The 12,303-nt window shown below is 41.1% G+C and overlaps 1 protein-coding gene across 2 annotated transcripts in view; it reads left to right on the plus strand.

Annotated features, from left to right (window-relative positions):
- Positions 1 to 10,955, plus strand: part of INTS7 (integrator complex subunit 7) — a 96,736-nt gene extending 85,781 nt beyond the window's left edge. For both annotated transcript variants that reach the window (XM_082612722.1, XM_082612723.1), the window contains 2 exons: positions 6,068 to 6,253; positions 9,482 to 10,955. In XM_082612722.1, coding sequence (XP_082468848.1) covers positions 6,068 to 6,253; positions 9,482 to 9,769 — 474 coding nt within the window. In that variant the 3' untranslated portion in view covers positions 9,770 to 10,955. The remainder of the gene's footprint in view (positions 1 to 6,067; positions 6,254 to 9,481) is intronic.
- The last annotated feature ends 1,348 nt before the right edge of the window (positions 10,956 to 12,303 follow it).

Below are 12,303 nucleotides of genomic sequence, written 5' to 3' on the forward strand. Positions count from 1 at the left end.
GAGACTGTCCTTTCTCCACTGTACATTCCTGCCTCCTTTATCAAAGATAAGGTGACCATATGTCCGTGGGTTTAACTCTGGGCTTTCTATCCTGTTCCATTGATCTATCTTTCTGTTTTTGTGCCAGTACCATACTGTCTTGATTACTGTAGCTTTGTAGTATAGTCTGAAGTCAGGGAGCCTGATTCCTCCAGCTCCATTTTTCGTTCTCAAGATTGCTTTGGCTATTCGGGGTCTTTTGTGTTTCCATACAAATTGTGAAATTTTTTGTTCTAGTTCTGTGAAAAATGCCAGTGGTAGTTTGATAGGGATTGCATTGAACCTGTAGATTGCTTTGGGTAGTAGAGTCATTTTCACAATGTTGATTCTTCCAATCCAAGAACATGGTACATCTCTCCATCTATTTGTATCATCTTTAATTTCTTTCATCAGTGTCTTATAATTTTCTGCATACAGGTCTTTTGTCTCCTTAGGTAGGTTTATTCCTAGATATTTTATTCTTTTTGTTGCAATGGTAAATGGGAGTGTTTCCTTGATTTCTCTTTCAGATTTTTCATCATCAGTATATAGGAATGCCAGAGATTTCTGTGCATTAATTTTGTATCCTGCAACTTTACCAAATTCATTGATTAGCTCTAGTAGTTTTCTGGTAGCATCTTTAGGATTCTCTATGTATAGTATCATGTCATCTGCAAACAGTGACAGCTTTACTTCTTCTTTTCCAATTTGGATTCCTTTTATTTCCTTTTCTTCTCTGATTGCTGTGGCTAAAACTTCCAAAACTAGGTTGAATAAGAGTGGTGAAAGTGGGCAACCTTGTCTAGTTCCTGATCTTAGTGGAAATGGTTTCAGTTTTTCACCATTGAGGACGATGCTGGCTGTGGGTTTGTCATATATGGCCTTTATTATGTTGAGGAAAGTTCCCTCTATGCCTACTTTCTGCAGGGTTTTTATCATAAATGGGTGTTGAATTTTGTCGAAAGCTTTCTCTGCATCTATTGAGATGATCATATGGTTTTTCTCCTTCAGTTTGTTAATATGGTGTATCACGTTGATTGATTTGCGTATATTGAAGAATCCTTGCATTCCTGGAATAAACCCCACTTGATCATGGTGTATGATCCTTTTAATGTGCTGTTGGATTCTGTTTGCTAGGATTTTGTTGAGGATTTTTGCATCTATGTTCATCAGTGATATTGGCCTGTAGTTTTCTTTCTTTGTGACATCCTTGTCTGGTTTTGGTATCAAGGTGATGGTGGCCTCGTAGAATGAGTTTGGGAGTGTTCCTCCCTCTGCTATATTTTGGAAGAGTTTCAGAAGGACAGGTGTTAGCTCTTCTCTAAATGCTTGATAGAATTCGCCTGTGAAGCCATCTGGTCCTGGGCTTTTGTTTGTTGGAAGATTTTTTATCACAGTTTCAATTTCAGTGCTTGTGATTGGTCTGTTCATATTTTCTATTTCTTCCTGATTCAGTCTCGGCAGGTTGTGCATTTCTAAGAATTTGTCCATTTCTTCCAGGTTGTCCATTTTATTGGCATAGAGTTGCTTATAGTAATCTCTCATGATCTTTTTTATTTCTGTAGTGTCAGTTGTTACTTCTCCTTTTTCATTTCTAATTCTATTGATTTGAGTCTTCTCCCTTTTTTTCTTGATGAGTCTGGCTAATGGTTTATCAATTTTGTTTATCTTCTCAAAGAACCAGCTTTTAGTTTTATTGATCTTTGCTATCGTTTCCTTCATTTCTTTTTCATTTATTTCTGATCTGATTTTTATGATTTCTTTCCTTCTGCTAACTTTGGGATGTTTTTGTTCTTCTTTCTCTAATTGCTTTAGGTGCAAGGTTAGGTTGTTTATTCGAGATGTTTCCTGTTTCTTAAGGTGGGATTGTATTGCTATAAACTTCCCTCTTAGAACTGCTTTTGCTGCATCCCATAGGTTTTGGGTCGTCGTGTCTCCATTGTCATTTGTTTCTAGGTATTTTTTAATTTCCTCTTTGATTTCTTCAGTGATCACTTCGTTATTAAGTAGTGTATTGTTTAGCCTCCATGTGTTTGTATTTTTTACAGCTCTTTTCCTGTAATTGATATCTAGTCTCATAGCATTGTGGTCGGAAAAGATACTTGATACAATTTCAATTTTCTTAAATTTACCAAGGCTTGATTTGTGACCCAAGATATGATCTATCCTGGAGAATGTTCCATGAGCACTTGAGAAAAATGTGTATTCTGTTGTTTTTGGATGGAATGTCCTATAAATATCAATTAAGTCCATCTTGTTTAATGTATCATTTAAAGCTTGTGTTTCCTTATTTATTTTCATTTTGGATGATCTGTCCATTGGTGAAAGTGGGGTGTTAAAGTCCCCTACTATGAGTGTGTTACTGTCGATTTCTCCTTTTATGGCTGTTAGTATTTGCCTTATGTATTGAGGTGCTCCTATGTTGGGTGCATAAATATTTACAATTGTTATATCTTCTTCTTGGATCGATCCCTTGATCATTATGTAGTGTCCTTCTTTGTCTCTTCTAGTAGTCCTTATTTTAAAGTCTATTTTGTCTGATATGAGAATTGCTACTCCAGCTTTCTTTTGGTTTCCATTTGCATGGAATATCTTTTTCCATCCCCTTACTTTCAGTCTGTATGTGTCTCTAGGTCTGAAGTGGGTCTCTTGTAGACAGCATATAGATGGGTCTTGTTTTTGTATCCATTCAGCCACTCTGTGTCTTTTGGTGGGAGCATTTAGTCCATTTACATTTAAGGTAATTATCGATATGTATGTTCCTATTCCCATTTTCTTAATTGTTTTGGGTTCGTTATTGTAGGTCTTTTACTTCTGTTGTGTTTCTTGCCTAGAGAAGTTCCTTTAGCATTTGTTGTAAAGCTGGTTTGGTGGTGCTGAACTCTCTCAGCTTTTGCTTGTCTGTAAACGTTTTAATTTCTCCATCAAATCTGAATGAGATCCTTGCTGGGTAGAGTAATCTTGGTTGCAGGTTTTTCTCCTTCATCACTTTAATTATGTCCTGCCACTCCCTTCTGGCTTGTAGAGTTTCTGCTGAGAGATCAGCTGTTATCCTGATGGGGATTCCCTTGTGTGTTATTTGTTGTTTTTGCCTTGCTGCTTTTAATATGATTTCTTTGTGTTTAATTTTTGACAGTTTGATTAATATGTGTCTTGGCGTATTTCTCCTTGGATTTATTCTGTATGGGACTCTCTGTGCCTCCTGGACTTGATTAACTATTTCCTTTCCCATATTAGGGAAGTTTTCAACTATAATCTCTTCAAATATTTTCTCAGTCCCTTTCTTTTTCTCTTCTTCTTCTGGAACCCCTATAATTCGAATGTTGGTGCGTTTAATGTTGTCCCAGAGGTCTCTGAGACTGTCCTCTGTTCTTTTCATTCTTTTTTCTTTATTTTGCTCTGCAGCAGTTATTTCCACTATTTTATCTTCCACCTCACTTATCCGTTCTTCTGCCTCAGTTATTCTGCTATTGATCCCATCTAGAGTATTTTTTATTTCATGTATTGTGTTTTTAATCGATGCTTGATTCATCTTTAGTTCTTCTAGGTCCTTGTTAACTGTTTCTTGCATTTTGTCTATTCTATTTCCAAGATTTTGGATCTGGGAAATAGAATCTTGGATCATCTTTACCATCATTATTCTGAATTCTTTTTCAGGTAGAGTGCCTATTACCTCTTCATTTGTTAGGTCTGGTGGGTTTTTATCTTGCTCCTTCTCCTGCTGTGTGTTTTTCTGTCTTCTCATTTTGCTTATGTTACTGTGTTTGGGGTCTCCTTTTTGCAGGCTGCAGGTTCGTAGTTCCTGTTGTTTTTGGTGTCTGTCCCCAGTGGCTAAGGTTGGTTTAGTGGGTTGTGTAGGCTTCCTGGTGGAGGGGACTAGTGCCTGTGTTCTGGTGGATGAGGCTGGATCTTGTCTTTCTGGTGGGCAGGTCCACGTCTGGTGGTGTGTTTTGGGGTGTCTGTGGACTTTTTATGATTTTAGGCCACCTCTCTGCTAATGGGTGGCGTTGTGTTCCTGTCTTGCTAGTTGTTTGGCTTAGGGTGTCCAGCACTGTAGCCTGCTGGTCGTTGAGTGAAGCTGGGTGCTGGTGTTGAGATGGAGATCTCTGGAAGATTTTCGCCGTTTGATATTATGTGGAGCTGGGAGGTCTCTTGTGGACCAGTGTCCTGAAGTTGGCTCTCCCACCTCAGAGGCACAGCACTGACTCCTGGCTCCTCAATTTGGGATGATGTGTTGTCTATTCATGTATTCCACAGATGCAGGGTACATCAAGTTGATTGTGGAGCTTTAATCCGCTGCTTCTGAGGCTGCTGGGAGAGGTTTCCCTTTCTCTTCTTTGTTCTCACAGCTCCTAGGTCTCAGCTTTGGATTTGGCCCCGCCTCTGCGTGTAGGTCGCCGGAGGGCGTCTGTTCTTCGCTCAGATAGGACAGGGTTAAAGGAGCAGCCTCTTCGGGGACTCTGGCTCACTCAGGCCAGGAGGGAGGGAGGGGCACGGAGTGCGGGGCGAGCCTGCAGCGGCAGAGGTCGGCGTGACGTTGCACCAGCCCGAGGCGCGCCGTGCGTTCTCCCAGGGAAGCCGCCCCTGGATCCCGGGACTCCGGCAGTGGCGGGCTGCACAGGCTCCCGGAAGGGCGGTGTGGGCAGTGACCTGCGCTCGCACACAGGCTTCTTGGCGGCGGCAGCAGCAGCCCCAGCGTCCCACGCCTGTCACTGGGCTCCGCGCTTTCAGTCGCGACTCGCGCCCGTCCGTGGAGCCCCTTTAAGCAGCGCTCTTAATCCCCTCTCCTCGCGCACCAGGAAACCAAGAGGGAAGAAAAAGTCTCTTGCCTCTTCGGCAGCTCTAGAGTTTTCCCGGACTCCCTCCCGGCTAGCTGTGGCACATTAGCCCCCTTCAGGCTGAGTTCTCGCCACCAGCCCCAGTCCTCTCCCTGCGCTCTGACCGAAGCCCGAGCCTCAGCTTCCAGCACTGCGTGCCCCGGCGGGCGAGCAGACAAGCCTCTCGGGCTGGTGAGTGCCGCTTGGCACCGATCCTCTGTGCGGGAATCTCTCCGCTTTGCCCTACCCAGGTATGTGGGGAGTTTCTTGCCTTTTGGGAGGTCTGGGGTCTTCTGCCAGCGTTCAGTAGGTGTTCTGTAGGAGTTGTTCCACGTGTAGCTGTATTTCTGGTGTATCCGTGGGGAGGAAGGTGATCTCCGCGTCTTACTCTTCCGCCATCTTACCCGGAAGTCCTCTTCAGTGCACTTTTGCATCTATTTGAATGTTTTTGATTACAAATAATAGAGCATTCCGTTTCAAAATGACCTGAATAACAAGGAAAATTGATTATATAGATGAGAAGTCCTAAGGTAAGATGTCTTCAGGGTTCAGTGGCTCAACAACATTATCAGAAAGACCCAATTTCTTCCGTATTTTTATTTAAGCAAGATTTGAGCTTTCTTTAATTAAAGGGTATTTAGGATTCTTAATATGTTTTTAAAGAAAAGCTGAGAGGTTAAAAATGTCATTTGGTTTATTTGCGGAAATTGACTTTTATACCATGCTGACTTGATAGCGTACGTAATCCTAGAATTCTAGATTCATTTACATTTGAATTTAGTTTATTTAAAATTACCTAAGACCATAGAGACAGCAGCTGGACATGAAAATTTATATAGTGCATTTCCATACTAGAGTTGGTTCATTGTCAAAGAAATGCCCCACCTCAGAAATTGGGAGAACAGTGCCCTTGCTATTCTCTAATCCTCTGTTCCCCTCAAACAGAACTGGGGCTAGGGGTTAAAAAAAAAAAAAAAAAAAAAAAAACAGTGGTATTGAAAAGGAGGCATTAGGGATAAGGAACCCTTGACTTTAAAGGTACATCTGTCTGGTTGTCCCAGCACATTCAGGTCATTGTGGGTGTGTGTGTGTGTGTCTGTGTCTGTGTGTATCTGTGTGTATGTATGTGTGCCTGTGTGTGTACATCTATAGTCAATGATTAGCACAGACATGTTTGTTGGAAGGAAGTTTGCCTTTGGTTGTTAGCATTTATTTTAATGTTGGCTTTCCAGCTTGCCCTGTCACCATCCCCCCGGAACCCTGCTGAACCCATTGCTGTCCAGAATAACCAGCAACTGGCGCTGAAGGTAGAGGGGGTGGTCCAGCACGGATCTAAACCAGGACTCTTCCGCAAAATTCAGTCTGTCTGTCTGAATGTTTCTTCCACACTGCAGAGTAAATCCGGACAAGACTACAAGGTAATTTAGAAAAGAGGCAGAGTTGTGATGCAGGTTTTATCAACTCACTGATGGAAGTTTTCCAGTGTTTTTCATGGTTAAGCAGATTGTAGTTATACCTCCCAAGGGATCAGATGGACATAAGTTAAAAGTACGTATTGGGGTGTAAGGGCGCTGATAAACAACACTTCTCTTTTCCCTGCCCGAACCAGTTGATAGACAAAGCATCCAGGCAGGCAGAGATCAAAATATGAGTGTCACTACTGTTAGAGCTGGGGAGAAACCTAGCTCAGGTGCCTGGCAGCAAGGACTGCCTAGCCTTGTGGCTCTGAATTGAATTTTCCCACCAGCCTCCTCCACCAGTACACACAAGAGCCTGCCCCTATAAAACTGGGAGGAGCAGTACCTTGAAGCCCAAAGAAGAAGGGAGAGAGAAGGTGCTTAGCTCCCCAGGCCCAGTCCCCACCCCACAACTTACCAATCAGTAGGATGCACCTTCTCCCCTAGAGACCAGTACTGTTCATCTAATGAAAGGTCCTTCCACATGGAGGGAAGCATCAGGAGTGGGGAATAACTTCTCCCTAACCCCCAAAGAACACATCTATTTATTTTTCCTTTGTTTTAAGTAAATTTTAGCATGTTCCAAAAAAGTATACTGTATTGACATACAGTGATCAGATGAAGTAAAATCTTTCATTAAGGGTTTAACCCTAGAAATTTGTTACTTTGAGAAATCATGAGGTAGGTTAACCAAAATCATGCTTGCTTTGTTAGCCAAAACTAAGATTCTGAATCTGTGCCCATGAAACACTAACGTTCCAAATGTAGAATGTTCCTTTCTTTAGACATCTCTTTCTAGTTCCTTGGTGGTTTATTCACAGTAAATGGAACAAGTGAACAAGTGCACAGTTGTATGAACAGAGTTGTTTAAATGTCCAAATTGGTTATGTCTGGGTTTATTTGTGGGCATCCTTGAACTGAGGTCCAGAGCAAGGAAAGGGGTATCAGTAAAGATATAAAATGAGAACATTTTATTCTCTTTGGTGGTTTTAGGCTAAAAGGCCAAGGGAAGGTCTGGTTTAAGCCATCACTACTTTCCTTACTTTGGTAACTTTCTCTCTCTCTCCGGGGCTCTGTACCCACTCTGAGAAGGCTCAGCCTTCATTCTCTCCCTCTCTTTTGACTTCGAGGGCACAAAGCATGGCACCTTATGTAGCCACTCAGTAGATATTTGGTGAATAATGAAAAAAATCATTTACTGTATTTAGTACAACTCTCTTATGTTTCAATGATCTCTGTTGTCACAGAAGATCATAAGGAGAACTTACATAGTCAACTTATCCCTGTCTGCAGCTCTGCTCATTTTGAGTTTGAAAGAACAGTAACCATGATTCTCTTTGTTCTAGAAATCACAGTAGTGATTTCTACTGTTTTTAAAAAAAAACATTCAAGATGAGAAGTACTACTGGTCTTCTCATTGTTGACTTACCTCTCAAGAGGCACTGGTTAAAGTCAAGAAGCTGACGTAATAAGCCAGGTAGTACATGATTGCTTTGTAATGTTACTTGCAGTGAGTTTGCAACTTAAAATGCATCATGCGTTCAGAGTGATCAGGTTGCCTACTAGGCCTATTTCTGGTCCTTTTAAGGAAGTTCTTGTTTGGTGTGCATATTCTTTAGGGAAATAAAAATCCTACAAAAGTTGAATGTGCAAACAAAAAAGGACTTATAAATAATTTTAAGATCTTGAATTTGTGGTGACTTCATTTCATTAATGTTACAGATCAGTGTCTCTGGAAAACTGACCTCATGATAACTGCTTATTGAGACACGAAGCTTTAGGGCACATTTATATAATTCATTACACAATAGAAATACACACATAAACATAGAGCAATCTAATCAAATATTCATTCTGATTACCTCTATATGCATTCTTAGAATAAGTGTCTCTCTTGACATACTTCATCTTGGGTACAAGAAGAGATACACCTGCAGGTGTTACTCTGTTCTTTGAAGGACAGAGGTATGACTATCTAGCTAAATACATAAATGAATTCATAAATCTGTGTTTCATAATAAGTTGTACTGCCCATCTGAACAAGACACTGATTTTAAAGTAAGCAACATGCAAGTTCTAAAGTTAATTTGTTAAAGGAGGGAAGAATCACTACATTACTTAAGTAATATAAAATCAGAGTAGGTAGGAGGGGAAAAACCATATATTTGCATAGCATTATGTTCTTTTTCAGTCTTTCAGATTTTAAACTCACTGAAACAGGTGGTTGCATCCAGTTTCTTTAGAATATCTCTTCACAGGTTAAAGAAAGATGGGAATTGGGGTTGGGTGAACAAGGAGAGGGGAGGAGAAATTTCTCTTTTACCCTCTTAGGGTCTCCAGCTAGGCCTAAGATTGAACTGACCTTAAGGCAGATTAACAGGAGAAAAGCATGCCAGTTTTATTAGAATTTTACATATATATGGGAGTCTTCACAGGAGGATGAAGACCCGAAGAAGTGACCAGAACAGAATGCTTAGATACCTTTTAGACACACGGATGATAAATTCCTGACAAAACAGCAAGACAGAGGGTTTGGAGCTAGGGACAGTAAGTAAAATGACTAGGAGATCTGTTGGGGCATTGGGGGAGACTAGTCAAAGATACGGGTTATTTTCTTAGGTTGGTTTGTACAGATCCATCTCAACATAGATTCCCAGTCTCTGGTGATAGTCTTCTCTTTTTTGGTGCAGGGAGGTTTACCTTTCTTATGGAAAATTTGATTTATGTTTTAGGTAAAAAGGGGCAGGTCAGAGAGCCCTTTCTGTATCTGTTGTTTTTCAAGTGCCCTTAGCTCAAAATAATTGCTATGCCACAGCAGCGTATTTGGGGTGGCATGTTCTGAACTGCTTCACCAGGCAGAAAGGCCAGTATCGGAAGGGGTTGAGAAAGCTCCTTCTACTCAAGCTCCTTCTAGTGAGGAGGCAGTGTCACCTGATATTAAGAGTGCAGGCTCTGGAGTTAGCCTGCCTGGTTCAGATGCCAGCGTCACCACTCATTAGCTGTATGACCTTGGAGAAGTTACTTAACCTCCCCACCTCAGCTTCCTCATTCATGAAGCAAGGATAATATTAGTAAACAACCTTTTGGTTGTTTGCAAGGATTTAAATAGCACGTAAAACAGGTCCTGGCTCACAGCATGCACTCAGTAAACGTTAGCTATTGTTATATAACGATTTTTTTTCATTCCAGATACCCATTGACAGTATGACCAATGAGATGGAGCAGAGGGTTGAGCCTCATAATGATTACTTCAGTACTCAATTCCTGTTGAACTTTGCTATCCTTGGCACACACAACATTACAGTGGAGTCTTCTGTGAAAGATGCCAACGGCATCGTATGGAAGACTGGTCCCAGAACCACCATATTTGTGAAATCCCTGGAAGACCCTTATTCGCAGCAGATTCGCCTGCAGCAGCAGCAAGTCCAGCAGCCGTTACAACAGCAGCAGCAGCGAAATGCCTACACGCGGTTCTAGCCGTGCAACAGAGGCACTACAGACTTTCCAGGGGCTGAGCAAATTAGCGAAAATAGTTTGCTTTTTCATATGGATAAAGGTACAAAAGTGAGAATATGGAGTCCGTTTATTCATTGGTTTCTGTGATAGAACATTCTGAAAAAAAAATTTCTTTTCTTAAAAATTTACTTGGAGAAATCACTGGGTTCCTAACCAGAAAGATTTTTTCCCCTTATTTCTTCTTAAACCAAGTCCTTCATCTCTTATTTAGCACTTTCATTGTTTTGCTATTATTACTTTTAGTTTTGCTGAGCCTTCTCTTTTTCCTTCAGGAAAAGTCACATATTGGGATCATTGAATTAGTAAATTTGACTGCTTTCCTACCAAAATATATCACTTGCTGCCTGACATAGACCTCTAATTCTGAGCTGCACATTTGGAAGTTCTGACCAGTATGTGCCGGGTTTACCCAGGGTAGTAGAAACTGAGTGCTCCCGTAGTTGGCCTTGAAAGTGTCCCCTGAAACATCCAGTGTTGTGGATTATGAGAGCATGCAGTGTAGCAGAATGGAAACATCCTGCCATATTATTTCAACTGTTCTCTGCTAAAGCAATCTTAATTTATTGTTTTAGTATTTAATTGACCCAAAGAGCAGCTAACAATTACATAGAAAGATTGGAAATTAATAATTTGTTTTTTCTAATATATGTGTGATTTTATGTAATACAGACTTTTTTTATTGTTTCTAAGAATGAAACAAATCACATTTAATGTTAGGAGGGCAGATCTTTTCCTTTGATTGGTTTAGATTCTTCTTGGCAAGTTAGGTAATGCTAAACTTGATTGTCTAGAAATAGCAGTCTCTTTATAATACACCCTCAGTTAGTTGGGATGCTCAGGGAATAGAAGTTTTCTCATTAGCCAGAAAACCCCCTTTTTTTTCTGTGTCAATACTGGTTGAAAACCATTATAAAAAATAATAATAATACACTTTCTTTTCTTAACACAGTATACTACATGTAATTTAACTGTTCTTTCTTGATTTGGGATCGTTCAGTGCTTCGGGATCATGATTTCTAGACATCGGGGATCACAGGATTGCAGACACTGATGATGTGGGCACTTGGGCTGGAAGTAGCTCCCAAGGTGAAGCGCAGGGCACATTCCCTGGAAGTTTTCTTTTAAAATAAATCTCTCAGTTGCTTTGCTCGTTTTGCCTTTTTCTCTTTTTTTTTTTTTTTTTTTTTTTTTTTTTTTTTTTGCGGTACGCGGGCCTCTCACTGTTGTGGCCTCTCCCGTTGCGGAGCACAGGCTCCAGACGCGCAGGCTCAGCGGCCATGGCTCACGGGCCCAGCCGCTCCGCGGCACGTGGGATCCTCCCAGACCGGGGCACGAACCCGCATCCCCCGCACCGGCAGGCGGACTCCCAACCACTGCGCCACCAGGGAGGCCCCTGCCTTTTTCTCTTTAAAGTCGACATTGGCTCAAAGGAGGGATAGAGTTTAAATGGAAAAAAATGAGTTTGGGGGATTTTTGTGTGTGTGTAATGTGGCCTCTAGGGGTCCAAGTGATTGGCAGGCAACTCGTGTCCCTCTAAGATCTCTTGGATTCATGAGCTATTGTCCCAGCACAGCACTTCTTCTCCCAGTGGCCAGGGCATTGTCATAAAACGTGTGTAAATCTACAGTGTCCACTGTGGTTGATGCCCAGATGTACGCAGTGCATGATGTGCACGGGCGTGACAGCATCTGGGAACATAAGCCTTAGGAAGAATTGCTAGAGAGTAGTGGGGGGGCGTGTGCAGGACCTCTTGCCCTTCTCCCACGTGTGGAAAGAGCTGACCGGAAAGCCTAGGTTCCACTGCAGGCTCCGAAGAGTTAGCCCTGTGACCTGGGCAAGTCTCATCATCTCTGTAGACGGAAGTTTCTTTGTCTGTAAAGTAACTGGATTACATAGGACCTCTTGACTCCAGTCTAGACTTGTTACCTGAAAGACTAAAGACAAAAAAAAAAAAGTTCTTTCTTAAATTGAAAAAATCTTTTTTCTTTTAAAGTGGCTATTTTCAGAATGAAATTTTACAATGTTAATTTTAGGTCTCTGGTGCTGTTTCAAGGCAGAATTGTCTGAAAAGAAGCAAATTTTGTAAACCACCAATTCCCGCAGTTCACTTTGAGACCTTCCCGTATTTTATGTTCTTAAAAGATAGACTTTTGATAGCTGTAGTTATAAACTGATTGATTTGGTATACTATAGAGCCCCTGGTACAAATTGGAAAGGAATTATTAAAACAAAAACAAATCCAAATAGTTTGGAGTGAAAAGTAACTCTGAAGCAAAAAAGGCTATTTTATTTCAGGATGTCCATTAGATCTGGAGTTAGGACACTGATTTTATTTTTGATATAATATCTACTGCATTTTTGGCGTCAACTGTTAAACAGTTATTTGAGGTGGGGGGAAACTGTGTTTATAATTTCAACAGTACACTCAACAGTACACTCAATATTTTTCCTTTCATGAATGAAAAGGAAAAGAATACTCAAGGAAAGATGCAGAA

Source organism: Mesoplodon mirus (genome assembly GCF_964341445.2).
Source record: "Mesoplodon mirus genome assembly, chromosome: 3".
NCBI lineage: Eukaryota > Metazoa > Chordata > Mammalia > Artiodactyla > Ziphiidae > Mesoplodon > Mesoplodon mirus.